Source organism: Sinocyclocheilus rhinocerous, unplaced genomic scaffold, assembly GCF_001515625.1.
Source record: "Sinocyclocheilus rhinocerous isolate Xijiao unplaced genomic scaffold, SAMN03320098_v1.1 scaffold927, whole genome shotgun sequence".
NCBI classification, from domain to species: domain Eukaryota; kingdom Metazoa; phylum Chordata; class Actinopteri; order Cypriniformes; family Cyprinidae; genus Sinocyclocheilus; species Sinocyclocheilus rhinocerous.
The window spans coordinates 255294-275573 of NW_015649229.1; the positions used below are offsets into that span (position 1 = coordinate 255294).

Consider the following 20280-nt stretch of genomic DNA (forward strand, 5'->3'; position numbering starts at 1 on the left):
GAAGGCTATTTATAAAATGGTGGGCACGGTGATAATGATGAAGATGAACGAGGACGGTCTGACACCACAGCAGAGAGTGGATCGGATCTTCAGCAAGATGGATAAAAACAACGACGACCAGATCTCACTAGACGAGTTCAAAGAAGCCGCCAAGAGCGACCCGTCCATCGTACTGCTCTTGCAGTGCGACATGCAGAAGTGAGGCATGCTCCGGACTGAACGAGTTATCTGTTTCCACTCTCATTTCCACAAGAGTAACATGTTTGGACTACTTTTAAACGAACTTTCTTCTTGTGATCGAACAACTAGTATGCATGAGAACGTTAACTGCTAAAGAGTTTAGAGTATATCCGTTTAATTTCCAACATGCAACAATGTGAGATGTGTAAATCAAACGAGTCCAGTTGTTTTCACGCATCCATCGTCAGTGAAGTGCTCCGCCGTATTTCATTTCTAGCCGCAATACTTCCGATCACACGCACTACGTTGACTGCCGTACTTCACGCAGTCGTTTGGGAACCGAAGCGCGTCACACTAAATGTTACGATGAAATCAGTCTGTCGAACTTCAATACTCGAAATTTAGGAGGGCGGAGAGGTTTGTGCAGCCCTCCTTCCAAACGTGCTTGTACTTGAGAATATAAATGTACGTTATTTGCATGCATGTCCTAAGTGTAAAAAGCTACTCTCTCTTCATTTCGGCAACCTTGACGAATAATACAAGGGAGGCCTTATATAAATGCTAGTATCAATAACAATGCTAATATGTGAGATTTACATTCGTTCCTCATCTATCCATTAGATGTCCTCCCTCGGGTGCATGCTTCCTCTTAAAGACGTACCATGTGTGTGGTAAAAGCTCTCTGTAAGGCACACGTTCCAGCCCCGCCTCTGTCATGATTTGCATCTGCTGATTTCACCCTATTTTGCACTGACACGAGGACCTAATAACCAGTATAACCAGTCTAAAACCGACCTTTCTTTTTCTTAACGTTAAAAAGACCACCGCTGACATCATTCTTATTGCGTTAGGCTCTTGTTTTACTTTGCGCACATGCATGAATGGTTGCCTGTGAATTCGTTTTAGTAATACAGAAAGGGCAATATAACATTTTAAGCAAATTTTCCCTGGAGGGCATTTGGTAAAGGATCCGCTTCCCCTGGTTTTACGACAAAACCTTATCCTAAATGGGTTTGGTACACGTTTACTCTTAGTGTGCAGCATTTTTATTCAACCGTTTTTTGTAAAACAGTATTTCTACTCCAGTACCCATGGTTTTTAGCTGCATCCCTCAGAAGCAACTTTTCAATTACCCTCGTTATGTTATTCTCTACATTTTTTATCCTTCCTCCATATGTTATGTTCTCCTGAGACTTTAAAAATATGGCATTCCAGATCTCCTACTTTCACATCTTGTGACATTCAGGATGGTGTCAGTCCCTTTTGTGGAGAACAAGGCACATCTTTGTAAAATGCAACTGCCCGATAAATAGTGTATATGTTTGCCCTGTAAATATTTGTACCTACTACGGTAAAGCCAAATTGAAGCAGTCCTTTAATTGTGTAATAAGAGGTTTGTGTTTTATTTGTGGCATGTCTTCAACTCGGTATGTAATGGTTGCACTGACGACATTGTGATTAAAATCAATAAACTATCTATGGGTTGTTTTCAGAATGCAGGTGCTTGGTCGTGTGTGAGCACAAATCAGATGGTTAATGATATCTAAGAAGAGCATTGTGGTTTATTACAGAGGATGCTGGTTCAAACGGACAAATACCAATTCTGAACATACTGAAACCGCCATGAGCAGGTGCTAACGGTTGGAAACTGAAAGGAATATTTTACCCCAAAATGGAAAGTTACTCACCCGCAGGACATCCAAGATGTAGATTAGTTTATTTCTTCATCAGAACAGATTTGGGGAAATTGCATCACTCGCTCACCAATGGATCCTCTGCAGTGAATGGGTGCCGTCAGAATGAGAGTCCAAACAGCTGATGAAAACATCACAATAGTCCACAAGTGATCCACACCACTTCAGTCAATGAATCTATCAATTAATATCTCGAAGAAAAAAGCTGTGTGTTTATAAGAAACAAATCCATCATTAGGGTGTTTTAAAGGGGTCATATGACGTTGCTAAAAAAGAACATTATTTTGTGTATTTGGTGTAATGCAATGCGTTTATGCAGTTTAAGGTAAAAAAAAACACATTATTTTCCACATCCTGTACATTATTACTGTTTCTCCTCTATGCCCCGCCTTTCTGAAACGCATCGATTTTTACAAAGCTCATCGGTCTGAAAAGCGAGGTGTGCTCTGATTGGCCAGCTATCCAGTGCGTTGTGATTGGCCGAATACCTCAAGCGTGTGACGGAAATGTTACGCCCCTTACCATACTGTGATGCCCTGTCCCGGCGCGGTGAGACAAAACCAATAAAACCTATTATAAAGGAGGCATTTGTTGCATCCAGTGGGGACATAATTACGTACTGATTATAATGACTTATACAGTCTTTTTACGCGTTGCCTATCGCGCCGCGTAAACAAACCCAATGTCTGCATTTGTGATCGGAGAAACGACAAACAAAGTTCAAACCGTCACTTCTGTTCAAAATACGTGTCCGTAATCCATAATAACGCTTCCTTCAGTGAGAAAGCCCATCCCCTGTTGTCCTCTCATGTTAAAATCCACCAACATATTTGTTTAGAACTGTTTTCATTTGTAAACTGTGCTTGATCAGTGTATGTTTCTCTCCTGATTCAGACTTTTTCACTAAAGAAATCAATATTACTGTATGTACAGAGGACTCATATTTTAGCTGAAGCTAAGTTTGAAGTTAAAAATGTCTTAATGTGTTTTGTTGCATCCAGTGGGGACATAATTACGGATTATAACGCCTTACTATAAAAGAATACTGTCTTTTTACGAGTTGCGTCGTGCCGCGTGAACATAAAAGCATGTCTGCATTTGTGATCAGAGAAATGACAAACAACAAGCGCTACTCTACACTGCTCAAAACTCGTGTTTGAATCATCAGTGGCAAATTCTTTAAATATGAAAACGTACTTGCAGTCTGTGAGGCATTACAGCCGGCATTGTAGTCTACTCTCACTAAAGAAATCAATATTACTGTATGTACAGAGGACTCATATTTTAGCTGAAGCTAAGTTTGAAGTTAAAAATGTCTTAATGTGTTTGTTTCCCACAAACACACAACTTCTCACTTTGCAATTGTTAATTGATGTTACTGGAGTTGTGTGGATTACTGGCGGCACCCATTCACTGCAGAGGATCCATTGGTGAGCAAGTGATGTGAAGCAAAATTTCTCCAAATCTGTTCTGATGACGAAACAAACTCATCTACTTATTGGACGGCCTGAGACGGAGTACATTTCCAGCAAATTTTCATTTTTGGGTGAACTATTCCTTGAGCCTCCTTTTTCTTTCTTAAAAGACCACATGAACTTGATGAAATGGTGTGGACTTCACAATAACACAAATTAGGCGCAAGCTTTGTGCTTTTGAAACATCCTTTGCAGAGGAACTAGAACCATAAAACTTCTTTAAAATTAAATAAAAGCAAATGCATAATAAACTGTACAGACATATAAACTTTACACACTTTCAGTACAGTCTCTCCAGGCAATGTCCGTACCTAACACACATCTCACTCCTCCTCCGCTTCTCTCTCTGGATCCTGAAGCTGGTGGATCTTAATGTGGGAACTATTAGGCAGATGGCTGAAAGATAATGCAAAGAAACATCAATGTCTATATCCAAAAACATTAACTCTATAATTCAGTGCTGTGCAAGGAGACAGTGTTTTGGATCTCTAATTGACTTAACAGCTTAACAAACAAGACCCTGGGCAAAAATCGACACTTCAAAGAAAATGTTCTCATTACGGGACTAATACGCTTTTACTTGGTTTACAATTATGCATTTGATTAACTAATGTCTGCAAACTAAATAACTAAGCACTAGTTCAGCAAGTCATTAAGAAACCTGCTTTGGGGAGTGTGGTCTACAAACCGTTTGCATTTCCTTCCTGAATAAATGTGATTGTGAGGACAGGAAATGAATGCTGTTACTCTGAGTAACATCTGGTATCTCACACAAAAACTTTCAAGAGTTTAGTCATATTTCAGCACAAAATTATAAGTATACATAATGATACATTTTGTTTTACTGAATGTATGCAGATTTGCATTAAAAAAAAAGGAAATTTACAACAAGTGTCCAGATTACAGTAATGAAAATCTGAGGAAAAATGTCTTTAATTATCACAATGCAAACACAGCAAAGGTCCTAAAACGGGCATCATACATTAAAGTCTTTTTGTATGATGATATTCTCATTTTTAAACACCTATGATTTGTACTTGTCTTAAACTGTCTTTAATATATTTTAATTCCTTTAAAAATTTTGTATTTTTTATAAAAATGTCAGAAAACACTTTATTTATGATGTTTTTAAATTTCAAACAAAAATTTGAACGCTGCGGGATGGAGATGACGTTCATTTACAAAAAATGTTAACTTTATAATTTTTGTTTTGCTTTTGGTGTGAAATATCCCATAGTAAAAAACAAAAAAAATTATGCCATAATTTAAAATACGTTTATTTCAAACTATACTATACAACTATACTATACAAACTATAAAGTATACTTCAAATAGACATTCAAATTGACATATTACTTGAGACTCACTGAAATAAAATGAAACTTTATTTGGAGTATTTCTTTTTTGCACAATGCACATTTCTTAATATTTTGCCTAAAATGTGTTTTAATATCACCATTAATGATTGTATGATCTCTGTATAATATCAGTCTTTACATGCAAGATATTTCAAGTATACTTGCAATAGTTCCACTTTAGCAAAATCAAATATACTTAAGCGTATCTTTAGTTGGTCCTCAGCACTATTTCTGCACAATTAAAGTGCATTAAGTCCAAAATTAGTTGTTCACATTTAGCATACTTTAAGTATACCAAATGTACAATTGCAGGGTATGTAAATATACATTTTAGCCCCCCCCACTAGGGTCAATCAGACATGTTTCAGTGAGTTTCACCATAAAACATGTAAAAACTTTTATTTTTCTACCTGGTGGACTGAGGGGTGATGAAGATGAACTGTCGCTGATGTTGATCTTCTGAAAGTGCCACAAGCATGTTCATTGAAATGCTGCGATTATGCATGTCCTTAAAAAGACAAAAGAGCTTATTAAACACATGAAATACTTTATATGTAAAATACTAATGTTTGACATGTCAAATGTCCTCAATAAAGTCATCACATAGGCAAGAGTACATACCATGTAGACATCAAACTCGTCCAGGCACCGGAAGGGCGACTCGGTAATCTCCCAGAGTGCCAGAATGAAGCAGACAGTGGAGAAGGAGCGCTCGCCTCCCGAGAGGGAACGCATGTCATTGACGTTGTTTTTTTCCTGACCGGGGGGTTTCACCTGAGCCGAAACAAGTAACATACATCACAAAAGAACCCAGGATGTTGTGAAAGTGAAAGTGACACATGTGGCTGAGTATGGTGACCCATACTCGGAATTAGTGCTCTGCAATTATCCCATCTAAAGTGCACACACACAGCAGTGAACACACACACACCCGGAGCAGTGGGCAGCCAATTTTTTGCTGCGGCGCCCGGGGAGCAGTTGGGGGTTCGGTGCCTTGCTCAAGGGCACCTCAGTCGTGGTATTGAAGGTGGGAGAGAGCGCTGTACATTCACTCCCCCCACCTACAATCCCTGCCGGTACGAGACTCGAACCCACAACCTTCGGGTTATGAGTCCCGACTCACTAACCATTAGGTCACGAAGTTTTTACTCACACTATAATTGTGTACTCACTTAACGCTAGGTATACATCAGAATCCTTAAAATATAAATCAGCATATTAGAATGATTTCTGAAGGATCCTGTGACACTGAAAACTAGAGTAATGGTAATGAAACTTCAGCTTTGCATCACAGGAATAAATAACATCTTAAAGTATATTCAACTAAAAAAAATGTTATTTTAATTGTAATAATATTTCACAATATTACTAATTTAACTGTTTATGATCAAATAAATGCAGCCTTGATCAAAACATTTTCAAGATATTATATGACCCAAGAGATATTTTCATCGGATTCATCCCATTAATTGATTCAGTCAAACATTTGAGCAAACTGAAGTCAGAATATAACTTGCTGCCAAACGTAACTTACAGAAATGGACAGAGTTTCATTGATGTGATCAAACATTATAGAGCCACAGCATTTCAGCTCCATCATGAACTTGATGAAGTACAGCTTGCATCTCACAGAAAGTGACCTGAAAACACAATTCCTTTGTTCAAACTTAAAGAACAGGAGTGGCAATCTTTTAAATAGAAACATCCAACTGTGATTAACGGTGTTATACTAAGTTACCGTCGCATTGATTTGTATCGGTCCTGACGGTCAATCATGATGTGGTCGAGGCGATCAATAAACTTCCTGAGATCCCTCAGCTGACTGGATTTGCTTTTGTAATTACTGTGAGCCTCTGCGTACTCTCTGGAAAAATACATTCTTCAGTGGTTTATTTCAGTTCTATGTCAAAAAAAAAAATACAGGCTTCGCATATATGCTTTTTAATTCTCCAACATGCTACTTCCCAAACTGAGCTATGAGTCAAAATTAGTGAAAATGTTTTTATTAAATTAATGAAATATAATTAAAAAAATAAAAGAAAATATCACATGAAATGAGCTATCAGTCAATACTATCTCCTTAAAACTAAAATAAAAAAAGAATACAAAATAATATAAAATAACAACTGCGCTAGGTCTAAACTACTTCTTAAAAATAAAATTAAATAAAATTAAATAAAAAAAGCTGTGCATACCTGATAACTTGTTCCTTGTCGCCATGGCTGCTCTCTTCTGTACTGATCTTTTGTCGCAGGCGTGTGATTTCGGCATCAATACTTTTGGCACTCTGATCTACCTGCTGTCGCACAGGACAGATCTCTTTGGCTTTGGCTTCACAATCCTACAAAGCAAGCCATTTACAAACAATGAGCAAGTCCAATATTTCACCATACTGCTCTTTGGATGAAAACAATATGCATATTTTCTTATGATAAGGAATTGTATATATTACAATATATGATATGAAAAGCGTAAAGGAGTGATTACCTGTGTTAATTCCTCTCTGAGAGACAGATCATCTTTCATGGCCTGAACAGTAGCCTGATGATCCTCAAGTTTCTTCTCCAAGATCTTCAAGGTTTGATCAAGTTTACTGCACACAGCCTCTGCCTTAACGTGCTCCTCCTATTCAAGACAAATCCATCTTTCAATAAACACTATATATGTGTGTGTGCATTTTTTGCAAGTGCAAAGTCTTTTCTGCTCACCAAGCCGAATTTTATTTGATCCAAAGTACAACAAAAACAGTAACATTTTGAAATATTTTTACAATTTAAAATAACAGTTTTCTATTTGAATATATTTTCAAATGTAATTTATTTCTGTGATTTCAAAGCTGAATTTTTAGCATCAATTCTCCAGTCACATGATCCTTCAGAAATCATTCTAATATTCTTTGCTGGTTAAAAAATATTTATTGTTATTATCATCATGTTGAAAAGAGCTGAGTAGAATTTTTTCAGATTTCTTTGATAAACATAAAGTTCAGAACAGCATTTATCTGAAACAGAAATCTTTTGTAACATTATAAATGTCTTTATCATTACCTTATTTTATTTTTATACTTGATCACAGGAATAAATTACATCTCAAAATGTATCCAAATAGAAAGCGGTTATTATAAATAGTAAAAAATATTTCACAATATTACTGTTTTTGCTGTATTTCAGATCAAATAAATACAGGCTTGGTGAGCAAAAAAAACAAACAAACAAACAAAAAAAAAAAATATATATATACAGTGGGTACGGAAAGTATTCAGACCCCCTTAAATTTTTCACTCTTTGTACTCTTTGTTTAAATATATGAGTGTCACTGCAAAGGGTCTGAATACTTAGGACCGTGTGATATTTCAGTTTTTCTTTTTTAATAAATCTGCAAAAATGTCAACAATTCTGTGTTTTTCTGTCAATATGGGGTGCTGTGTGTACATTAATGAGGAAAAAAAATTAACTTAAATGATTTTAGCAAATGGCTGCAATATAACAAAGAGTGAAAAATTTAAGGGGGTCTGAATACTTTTCCGTACCCACTGTATATAATATAGCATAAAATGACAATTCTAAAATTTTCAAGTTTTCCATGATTGTGGGAATCCTGTAGTACCGGTAATTGATACCACTGACAGTTTTTTTAAGAAAACAAAAAATGTAAATATTTAAATCGCAAATGTAAAATATTTAATCTGAGCGTTGCATTGTATACTGATCGTCCAGCGCAGTCTCTCACCTTCAGTTGTTCTGTCTCATCTGAGAGTTGCTCCATTTTATTTTTCACATCTTTATATTTCTGATTAATATTCATAAGCACTCTCTCATGTTTCTTTAACTCATCCTGAGCCTCTTTCACGTTTTTCCTCTCCGATTCGATCTTCTGTTCATTTTCTTGTGCTTCTTCTTCCTGTACATTTGACAATCGCCTATTATTCCATGTCACGAAACAATAAACATCAACGTTTGCCTGGTAAAATTCATAGAGAACTCACCAGGGAGCTTATGTCTTCAGCATGCGCCTCTTCAATGTTCTTAAGTTCGGTTATGGAAGCTTTAACCTTGTTTATACTTTCCTAAAAAAGAACAATTAAAGCCAGCATCAACTACTGTATTCAGATATGTTTGGACACGAATATAGACTATATGATGGTGTAGCCTGTGCAGTTCAATACCTGATTCTTTTTGCAGGCCATGATGACACTACGCAGCTTCTCCTCCATGAACTGAATGTCTTCCTTCACAGAGCCCAAGTGAAGCTGGAACCGTGAAAGCTGAGCCTGATTGTTCTCCAGCTCTGACTCCACTAGACTGTAAATCAGTAGAGATGAACACATATATTCAAGCATAATTGCCTCTGATCATGCCTTAAAGAATTGGGCTCCACAAGGGTTTGCATGAATTATCATCACTGTGCCATGAGTAAAATCTTTAACTTTAACTTGCTCCAGGTACAATCAGAGACAAATTGCTTGATGAAAGAATATTATTCAGTATTTGTGAAGATTACACTTGCCGTATTTCTGCCTCTGGGTCTCCACCAAGATATTGGGCCAGTACTTCACGTTCAGTTGTGTAATAGCGATTGGTGTAGACCTGATCACCATCTGCAGTGAAGGCCTCACGACAATTCTTTGGGGGTCTCGACCCCTGCATGACCTTCCTCGCACGAGCGTTCTCCTGTTTTAAAACAAAAACAATATAAAATTAAAACATTTTAAATATTGAAATAATATCTAAAAATTAAATATCTACACTACCGCTCAAAAGTTTGGGATCAGTAAGACTTGTAATGTTTTTATTATTATACTTATACTAATTATACTTTAAAGGACATTAAAATAGAAACCATTATTTTATATTGTGATAACATTTTGCAAGATTACAGTTTTTTTCTGTATTTTCGATCAAATAAATGCAGCTTTGATGAGCATAAGAGACTTCATTAAAAAAACATTACAAGTCTTACTGATCCCAAACTTTTGAGTGTAGTGTAGATAGATTTTGAAATATTATTACAGTATAAATAATTGTTTTCTCTTTTTATATATACTTTAACATAAACTATAATTTATTCCTGTGAATTTTCAGCATCAATACTCCAGTCTTCAGCGTCACATGATCCTTCAGAAATCATTCTCATATGCTGATTTATTATTCATATTGGAAAAGGCTGTGCCATTTAATTTTTTTGGGAAACTGTGATACTTTTTTTCAGGATTCTTTGATGAATAAAGAGTTAAAAAAGAAATCCTTTGTAATAGTATAAGTCTTTACGATCACTTTTTTTTTATCAGTTTAACATATCCTTGCAGAATAAAATAATTAATTACTTGAATTAAATAAAATAATTGTAATACAATTATAATAATAAATACATTGAATAAAAATTAATAAAATAAAAACGTACGGACCCGAAACGTTTTAACGGTAGTGTTTATTGTTACAAAAACCTTTCTATTTTGAACAAATGCTGTTCTTTTTCACTTTTTAACCATCAAAGAATCATGAAAAAGTATCAGCGGTTCTAAAAACAAATATTAAGCCTCCAGACAAATATTAAGTTTCCAACATTGATAATAAATCATTAGAATGATTTCTGAAGGATCATGTGACACTGAAGACTGGAGAAATGGCTGAAGAAAATTCAGCTTCACATCACAGGAATAAATTATAATTGAAAGTATATTAAAATAGAAAAGACATTTTATTTTTCTTTGTAATAATATTTCACAATATTACTGTTTATACTGTATTTTTTATTAAATAAATGCAGTCTTGGTAAGCAGAAGAAACTTCTTTAAAAAAACAGATTTACTATCAGCTTGCACCAGCGCAAACTCTCATTTGGTGTTAAAAAACTACTGTCGGGATTTACTAAAGCCACGTAGCGGGAAATTAGCGCTTAATTAGAGTTATTTTTGCGACTCACCTTATTGAATATGCATTTGTATGAGTTTCCCTTTTGATTGGTAAATTTATGGGAGGAGAGTATTTAAATGAATCACGCAATGCGATTTAGTAAGATTTGCGCTCGTCAATTCACTGGTATTTGCTTTTATTGAATTGCACTCTAACGCTAATGTTTAGTAAATCTGGCCCTAAAGATTTTTGCACATATAAACTATAATGAAAAAACATATATATTTACACAATTCTTAATCAGCTGAACGCAAATGAGGTCTTTTATTTAGATGTTTGCACCCCACTCGATGTGTTATACATTATTATAAATGCTTTTACTTATTACTATTACTTAACAACTTACTTTGATAATCAGAATGCTCTCAATGCTCCTCATGTCAATGAGACAGTTTGTTATCACTGGGTTCTCGATATTGAGGCAGTCCAGCACAGATGGAAACTCAGGATGCTGGACTCCACTGACAAGAACACATAGAAACATCATGTTTACTGTACCCTCATAAGACCTCTGACTCCATTTCTGGACACAAATATTTCTTACCGGTCTTGCAGGTTGTAAACTCTGTCCGTGAATGGACACACGATTATCTGAGGCCTGTTGCCTCTGGGGAAGTATGAGGACATCAGTCCTTGCAGGACTTTTTCGTCCCTGTAATTATCACAGCAAAAGCTTTTAATTAAACCTCGTAAGCAACTCTCCACAGCCACGGCTAAACTGGGATCCTTTAGGCTGATGCATGCACCTGGTGATGATTAAAAAAGATTATGAGTAATTCTTTGCAAGACTGAGTGAATAATCTGAAGATACTGAGGGACTCTCACCTATTGGTCCCACAGGTTTCTTGATGAATCGGCCCTGAGAGAAGGCTTTGTTGATGGACTCCAACAACTCTGGCATGTGATCGCCAAAGCGTCTCAGTCTGTTGGATCTGCTGGCCATTAGCTGCTTTTTTCTCTTCAGTTTGGACTCCAGAGAGACCTGGATTTTCTTTTCCTCCATGCTAAAAAATGAATAAAAACTCTAAAACTGTAATCTATCAAAATAAAGATCACGTACAGATGGTTCTACGGTATATTTAAAGTCTACCCGGTCTCATGGCAAAAACGTACCTGGGGACACTTTATCGCGAGATGCGAAATACGTACCAATAAGTACATATCACTGCAGTTTCCAAAAGAAATGAACACTAGAGGCAGTAAAACTCCGACACCTTTTAAATCATTTTCACACAAATGATGATTTACAGTTTCGATTAATACAGCGTAATTTTCGCACAATTACTCATTAACAATTGGTTTTGCAACAGTTTTCATAATGCAAAATATTCTTTACAAAGGAAAAATCATGACAAAAAATTAGTGCTGTCAAACAATTAATCCCGATTAATCGCATCCAAAATAAAAAATTTTGTTTACATAATATATGTGTGTGTACTGTGTATATTTATTATGCATATATAAATACAAACACATGCATGTATATATTTAAGAAAAATATGTTATGTTTATATATTATATATATAAAATAAAATATATAAATGCATATGCATGCAAATATTTTCAAAATATATACTGTATGTGTGTGTATTTATATATACATAATAAATAAACACAGTACACATACATATATTATGTAAACAAAAACTTTTATTTTGGATGCGATTAATCGCGATTAATCGTTTGATGGCACTGCAAAAAATAAGTGGATTTTTTCATTTTAGGTCAATTTCAAGTCAAAGCCGTGCCACACGACATATTAAAGCCATCGTGTTTATGGCAAAGCATGTTTGAATACGCCTTGTGTCCCTCCACTTTCCTGTCTTCCTCTTCACTGTCCAGTCAATTGCCATAAGAAATAAAGTTGCCAGACTTTACCTCAGTTTATCATATTCCTCTCTTCCTTTAAACAGAGCTTGTTGTTTGTCCTTAATCTCTTGATTCAGAGCGCTGGACTCTTCCTCAAGCTTTTCCAGCTGCTTTTTGAAGGCAGATATTTTTTGTTGATGCTGTGCTTGCTCAGTCTCATGGCTTCTTCTGCCACTGCTAAAAACGTCATCAAATTAGTCAGTTACTTTAATTACATTTTCAAACACACAGCATGATGTTAAACAATTTATCGACATGAACAGCCTAAAATTAGAGGTGTTCCCTCAACAAATGGACTCACCCATGACTTATTTTGTGAATTCGCTCCTGAAGAAGGCATTGCTCCTTTTCTAATCGTTTCAATTTATTCTCAGCGCTGAAGTAAACCACCTAAAAAAAACTGGCATTCTAAAAATCTAAACAAACTCTTTAGAAATCAAGAAGAACCCTCTTTATAAAATCTGCTAACTTAAAGCAGTAGCTCACCCAGAAATTAAAACCATGTGATCATTTACTCTCCATCAGGTCTTTTTAAAACCCATATGTGACCCTGGACCACAAAACCAGTCATAAGGGTAAATTTTTTGAAATTGAGATTTATACATCATCTGAATAAATAAGCTTTCCATTGATGTATGGTTTATGATAGGACAATATTTGGTTGAGATACAACTATTTGAAAATCTGGAATCTGAGGGTGCAAAAAAAATCAAAATATTGAGAAAATCGCCTTTAAAGTTGTCCAAATGAAGTTCTTAGCAATGCATATTACTAATCAAAAATAAAGTTTTGATATATTTACGGTAGGAAATTTACAAAATATCTTCATGGAACATGATCTTTACTTAATATCTTAATGATTTTTGGCATAAAAGAAAAATCGATAATTTTGACCCATACAATGTTTTTTTGACTATTGCTACAAATATACCTCAGCGACTTAAGACTGGTTTTGTGTTCCAGGGTCACATATGATTTTCTTCCTTCCATGCAACAGAAAATTAGATGGTTCATACTGCTCTTTTCCATTCAAAGATAGCAAATGACTGGAGCTGACAAACAATCTGCATACAATTTGTAAGCTACATTTTAGGTCTTTTGTCATTATTTAGGTTATCAATCCTTGAAAAGTTAAATCGTCCTCTTTTATGCAGATTTTCTGTCCTTTGGTGGAGCTTGACAACCTCTGGTCACTTAATGCCTTCACTGCTTGGGAAAGAGGAGCACAAATAGTCTTCAAAATGTCTCTTTTTGTATTCCACAGAAGAATGAATTTTGGGTGACATATTCCTTTAATAATAAAAACACTACAAACAGGCAAATGTTGCTCACATGTAAATGTTAAATGTTTATCCTAACTGTAGAGATGCATGTCTTCATTTAAAATGAATGCAGCTATTACATAGCTTGAGATATTAAAGTGCCCCTATTATGGATTTTTGAAAATTACCTTTCATGCAGTGTGTAACACAGCTCTAAGTGAATGAAAACATCCTGCAAAGTTTTAAATCTGAAAGTGCACCGTGTATAAAGTTATTGTCTCTCAAAAGAAAGAGTCGATTCTGAATCATTGAAACGAGTCGTTTTTTACCTTTCATAACCCATAATAGGGGTACTTTAAAGTACATGTGTGAGCAGGTGTCTTCAAAAACTCTGACTTCAGTAACAGTAACTAACAGAAAGAGAAAACAAAGAAATCTCACCTCCTGATTTTTCTGTGCTTTCGTTTCGACTTTAATTTCTTCCTTCATTTTACGGCTCTCCTCTGCCAAATGCTCCTGCTCTTCTCTAAGAGAGCAAAGCTTCTTCTGAATGTCCTGCAATCTCTTTTCAGCAGCGGTAACTTTGCTCTTAAAAGCAAATAATTTTTACAGTCAAATGCCTACTAATGTTACATCTGGACAATACACACTTCACCTAATGATGTTTAACTGCTACTGAAAACTATATATGACACTATCAGTTGTGTTGTTCTGTAAAAAACTTCCCTGTTTTCACTGGCGCTCAAAAGTATATAATAATTATGATTTATAGTGTTTTTGAAAGATGTCTGCTTGTCCAAATCAGCATATTAAAACGATTTCTGAATGATCATGTGACACTGAAGACTGGAGTAATGGTGCTGAAAATTCAGCTTTGCATCACGGGAATATATTTAATTTAAAAATATATTCAAAGAGAAAATAGTTATTTTAAACTTCAATAATATTACAATTTTTTTCTGTATTTTTGATCAAATAAATGCAGCTTTGCTCAAAAACACACAAAAAAAACACAAAAACAGTTTTAATATACCATAATAAAAACATAGTTCTGCCAGTAAAAGTCCAGATCAATACAGTTGATCACACAGACCTGACAGAGCTGCAGCTTTTCTTCATTTTTATGATCAGACTCTTCTTTTTCAACTTGTTCCATCAGTTGTTCAACAAGCCTCTCCTTCTCTCTCACCTACAACCAACAAACAGAGACACTGCTGAACGAAGACTCTCTAACGCAAGCGACTTTTCACACTTCTGCAAGAAGCACTAAAATAACGTACCAAACACCATGCCATCTTCTTTTTCAGGTCCTCTAGATTCTGTCTCATATTGTCAAGCGATGACAAGCGTTCATATCTTTCTTTCTTTTGCAAAAACAACTGCCTGAGATCTTTAAGACACTAAAAGTACAAAGATATGACCAATGTGTGATGTTAGTGTTGACTGCCTGTGTAAAACAGGCATTATGAGTGGTTAAGTAAGAGAAACACTAATAAAGATGCTTGACTATGAATTCACACATCACCTCCTCTTGTCTTTCCACCTGTTCGCGCGTCAAGGCTTTAGTCTGCTTGATGTGAATGTAGTCTCTCTTCATTTGCTCCAGAAGAGTTGCTTTCATGAAAAACTTTAAAAATATATATATATATGAAAAGTGTGAAAACAGTTAGCCATACAACACTGCTTCAGTTATTGATGGCATATATGAAAAATAAATCACCTTGTACTTGTCTGCTTCACTTTTTGAATGCAGGAACTGTTTGCTCATTTCTTGATTGAGTATTGAAACGGGATTGTCAACCTGTAATATGAAATGTATCCAGAATCAGAAATAAATCGATTACAGGTTTGTGTGGTTTATACAACATGCATATTAAAACAACTAGATTTTTAACTTCCATTTTAAAATAATTACTTGTCAATAACTAAAAGATTGCACTTAAAAGCATGCAAGTCATATGAGCTGATATCTTTACGTCTACTTTTTTTTCCCCCACCAAAAGTACCTGGATGCCGAAATGGTCCAGTATAGCAGTTAACTCTTCCTTCTTTGTGGAAATGACATGACCTAAAAATAGAGGATCTAAATATATATGAGGAAGTCCTGTTTCTGATATTACCTGTGATCTGAGAGGAAGTCATGATATTACCAGTTTTATTCTTGATTTTACAAGTCCTGCAACCGTCGCTTGTGATCCGATGCTCAATGCAGATGCTGTCTCCATAAATGTCACCTTTATAGGGGTCGTTTCCTCTGTTTTTTAATTTCACTTTAATGTCTGCAAAACTGTAAACAAAAGGATCAAGAGTGCTTACAAAAAAAATCTTATCTTATGAAGATTCTGCATTTTGTATTCTAAAATATACTAACCTCTCTTCATATTTCACAAAGCCCTTCAAAGATGTTCCTCTGTTGGTTATGGTTGCTTTTCCACCAAGACCCACTATAAGAGCTGTCAGAATGGCACTTTTCCCAGCTTAGATTGGCATAAAAAATGCATACGGTACATTGAGAAAAGACTGTTTTTGAGTAATGACCCACATTGTTAATACTTTCATGTTTTTATACCTGTAGTTCTCAACTAGGGCTGCAGGGCCCACTACTAAAAATCATCTTACAGTGATTTAAATTTAGTTATAATCAAAATTAAAATGCTACAAAATAAAGAAGTACACCATTAAACTGACATCATATTTTTTGTTTATTCAATAAATAGTTTTATTTTTCGTAAACTGAAGTACCAGAGGTGTGTATCAGCTTAGATAGGAGGGCTTTTGAAGTCAAAAATGTTAAGAAACATTTATTTATACACTATCAGTCAGAGGTTTGGACACACTGACCCATTTACTCTAAGTATTTTGCACATTTTAGAATGCATATGAATAGTGTTCCGTTTACTTTTCCATTAGAATCCACCCGAACAACAGCCATTTTTGTGTTGGGGTCAATTTGACGTACACTCAATTTTCAAACTGCTTGAACTACTGGTTCATGAATTTATTTATTCATGAAATTTTGTGAATATTTTTGGGGAATTTATACAGGAATGGCTGGATACATTCCCAAACTGACCCTCACTTTCTCCATGCAATTTGCATGACAACAGAGTCAGGCACAAAAAAAAACAAAAACAAAAAAACCTTTATTGTAACTTGTCAAACACTAAAATATAAATACATGAGAAATTAAATAAATTGAGAAATGTAGGAGTTTCAACTTTGCTTGAAATTGTGACTCATCTTATGAATCATGCAAGGAAAATGCACTCTTTCTTTATCTAGTTGAGTTTCACAGTCAACAAATATGTGACCCTGGAGCACAAAACCAGTCTTAAGTCGCTGGGGTATATTTGTAGCAATAGCCAAAAATACATTGTATGGGTCAAAATTATTGATTTTTCTTTTATGACAAAAATCATTAGGATATTAAGTAAAGATTATGTTCCATCTGAGTTTCACAGTCAACAAATATGTGACCCTGGAGCGCAAAACCAGTCTTAAGTCGCTGGGGTATATTTGTAGCAATAGCCAAAAATACATTGTATGGGTCAAAATTATTGATTTTTCTTTTATGACAAAAATCATTAGGATATTAAGTAAAGATTATGTTCCATTAAGATATTTTGTACATTTCCTACCGTAAATATATTAAAACTTAATTTTTGATTAGTAATATGCATTGCTAAGAACTTCATTTGGACAACTTTAAAGGAGATTTTCTCAATATTTTGATTTTTTTGTACCCTCAGATTCAAGATTTTCAAATAGTTGCATCTCGGCCAAATATTGTCCGATCCTATCAAACCATACATCAATGGAAAGCTTATTTATTCAGCTTTCAGATGATGTATAAATCTCAAATTGACCCTTATGACTGGTTTTGTGGTCCAGGGTCACATACTGTATGTTAAAGGTTGTTTTTGGTTGTTAGTTTTTTGGATCTCAACTACTAGACTGAAAAGCAGTGTGAAAAACTAATTTGATAATTTATCTATTTTTTAAGAAAAAGATATATTAAAATAAAATAATAAAAACTAAGATGAACTTAGTACAAATAGCAATAAATACTAGCCTATTTAAATTAAGTACAAATAATGTTAAATACTATTTATACACCTATTTTAGTTATTTGCACCTCAGTGTACAAACAGTTGCTACAAGTAGTCGTGACAAAAATGTTTATATTTTGTGCCCCCTAACACGATAGAAATAACACAATAAAAACAGACGTGAATTATTTTTTAGTATCTGACAAGCTACAATAGAGGTTTTCTATTTTTATATGAATCTTTAGTGTTTTTTATAGTGTTGATTTTTGGCAAATAGCAGGGAAGCCAAAGTAGGTCAGTTTTTCAATTTGATCCCAAGACCATTTTTGAACACAACAGGAGGGCTAAAAAGTTTTGTAAAAAATCTCATGTGTAGGCACAATTTATTTTAAATGCTTTCAAGTGTTCCAAAACTGTGTTTGACTGGTATAGTGTAAATCATGAATGTTTTATTAATTCAAATCCAATTTAAGAAAAGTCTGCTAGCTCTTACTTCCATTGTTCCCAACGATGAAGTTTACATTTGGTCCAAATTTGAAAGGTCCCAGCAAATGGTGGCTCATAAAGTTCTTCAAAGTGATACTTTCTATCACGCCGATATCTCCCAAGCTCTGGAACAGCACAAGATGTTATTCGAACCAGAACCGTCACTACAACATTTAGTAATGTTATGTTATGTATTCAGGAAATCACCGAACTGCCCGAACTAGAGAGTGACTGATCTTGCTGGACTTCATCCTCCTCATCAACCTCCTCCTCATCCTGAACATGTGTTTTGCCATCCGTCCTAGGAGTCTTAGACGGTTTTACAACATTGTGGACACAAGACTTCCTCTTATTCATGGCAGAAAGATGCCCAGCCTAGAAGAAAGGAGCAAAGAAACACATCCGCATGTATCTGGAAGCATTTCGAACGTGCTGTCAAACACAGTTTATCTATTTAACTTCTGCACAGTTTTATGAAACATGATATTTTAAGCAAGAAAGTTCATATTTGATGTCAGAAGCTACTTTACAATGTCACTGAAATGCATTAATAAGCACAGATGCTGCATCGTAAAGAAGAACAATAGATGCGTTTGCGAACATGCCAACAGCTCCGCTGACATAACTCAACTGACATCGATGAACAGGTGTACAGCCAATTAAAAAGTACATTAGAATCGCATACGGACACACTGTTTAACAGCGCATAAGTTGTATTAAATTAATCATGTATATATGATTGTACTTACCCATTCCTCTGCATCTGGAAAGTGAATGCGTCTTATTGAGGACTTCCTGGTTGACAGATCGCGTGCAGCTACAACAAACAAACTCCACCCTCCTAATATGATTGTAAAACTTCAGACCACCAGTGCTTATTTATGCTGCATAAATATGTCCATAAACGTCCTTTGTAGAATAATCTGATCGCAAATTACCACATTAACCGTTTTATTTTTGCTAAAATGTCATTTTAGTACCTCACAGTCACAAGTGGATTCCTACAAACAGTGTTAATAGTTTTTCTATAATGATTATTATTTTTTTATTTTTAACTGTCCATGACAGTTGTGGCTAATGAGACGTTAACACGGTTTTACAGTAGTAACTTGTGTTGTTGCGGAAAAGACAGTTACAAAATGAAAAGTTTTGTAAAAAAAAAAACTTTTGTATAGGTTTATTTTAATTAGTTAATTGTAAACCATATTTTTAACAAAAAATAACGTTTTTAAACAAGATCATACCTATTAAAATGTACCGGTTAAAAGACAACTTGAGCGGGGCAACTGGTGTTTTTTTTTCTTTTTTCTTGGGCAACTGGTGTTTTGAAAGAGGCATAAAGTTACAAATCACGTGAAGAACGCGTGATTTGTAACTTTATGCCTCTTTCAAAACACCAGTTGCCCAAGAAAAAAGACTCTTAACTGACGTAGACCAGGGGCAAGTTCAAGCTCAAACCGGTGTGCAACGTTTTGCTACGGTTTCCGGTTTGAACGACATGTTTCCTGGAAACGGTGTGCAACGGTCTGCAACGGGGTTTGAGGTAGGGGAGCGCAGGGCACAACGTAACGCGGGGTAAGTTGTAACACACGTGGTTTAAATATTTCCACACATGCTAGCATAACCAAATTCACAGCATTTACTAGTTACCATATCAACATTATATAGAGAAAAAAAGTGCACCAAAATTCAAAAGTTTTTTGAAGATATCGCTGAACATTTATTTTACCATAGTAAAATTATATTTCTGGCTTAAGTAAATTTTTCATCTCAGTTTTTATTACTCATTTAAAATGAGACAAAGCTGCTATTATTTTAATCTCCAATCTGTTATTTATCAGTTTAGATTATTTTTTAATGCTTCGCTAACTATCAGAAGACAGTAACCAGTTTTAAATTCCAGTTGCGCAGATGGGGTATGTTGTAACACTGCGATACAATGTGCCCTGCCATGCTATGACATTAGTGATGTAATTCACACTATTTACTTTAATA

At 35.0% G+C, this 20280-nt stretch overlaps 2 protein-coding genes across 2 annotated transcripts in view; one reads left to right on the forward strand and one right to left on the reverse strand.

The window, feature by feature from the left end:
• The window catches only part of LOC107710412 (visinin-like protein 1), a 5114-nt gene extending 3442 nt beyond the window's left edge, over nucleotides 1–1672 (forward strand). Inside the window, exon 2 of the mRNA XM_016515181.1 lies at nucleotides 5–1672. Coding sequence (XP_016370667.1) covers nucleotides 5–202 — 198 coding nt within the window. The 3' untranslated portion in view covers nucleotides 203–1672. The remainder of the gene's footprint in view (nucleotides 1–4) is intronic.
• Nucleotides 1673–3399: 1727 nt separating this feature from the next.
• On the reverse strand, nucleotides 3400–19091 carry LOC107710428 (structural maintenance of chromosomes protein 6-like). The gene is made up of 27 exons (XM_016515197.1): nucleotides 19035–19091; nucleotides 18493–18660; nucleotides 18293–18410; nucleotides 16122–16227; nucleotides 15901–16037; nucleotides 15757–15818; nucleotides 15471–15551; nucleotides 15276–15377; nucleotides 15031–15150; nucleotides 14844–14939; nucleotides 14192–14338; nucleotides 12790–12878; nucleotides 12498–12665; nucleotides 11445–11623; nucleotides 11164–11365; nucleotides 10966–11080; nucleotides 9214–9377; nucleotides 8873–9008; nucleotides 8693–8773; nucleotides 8437–8607; nucleotides 7195–7332; nucleotides 6903–7048; nucleotides 6446–6571; nucleotides 6242–6347; nucleotides 5329–5481; nucleotides 5118–5215; nucleotides 3400–3745 (listed from the first exon to the last, which is right to left on the reverse strand). The coding sequence occupies exons 2-27, from the start codon at nucleotides 18640–18642 to the stop codon at nucleotides 3673–3675; spliced, it is 3264 nt and encodes a 1087-aa protein (XP_016370683.1). The 5' UTR covers nucleotides 18643–18660; nucleotides 19035–19091; the 3' UTR covers nucleotides 3400–3672.
• Nucleotides 19092–20280: the final 1189 nt, after the last annotated feature.

Coding starts and splice junctions, on each gene's coding strand:
- LOC107710428 (XM_016515197.1), bottom strand. CDS start 18,642: ATGAATAAGAGGAAGTCTTGTGTCCACAATGTTGTAAAACCGTCTAAG. Junction 9,378..10,965: donor AGAGCATTCTGATTATCAAA/GTAAGTTGTTAA, acceptor GTTTTAAAACAG/GAGAACGCTCGTGCGAGGAA. Junction 8,608..8,692: donor CTGAAGACATAAGCTCCCTG/GTGAGTTCTCTA, acceptor TCAAATGTACAG/GAAGAAGAAGCACAAGAAAA.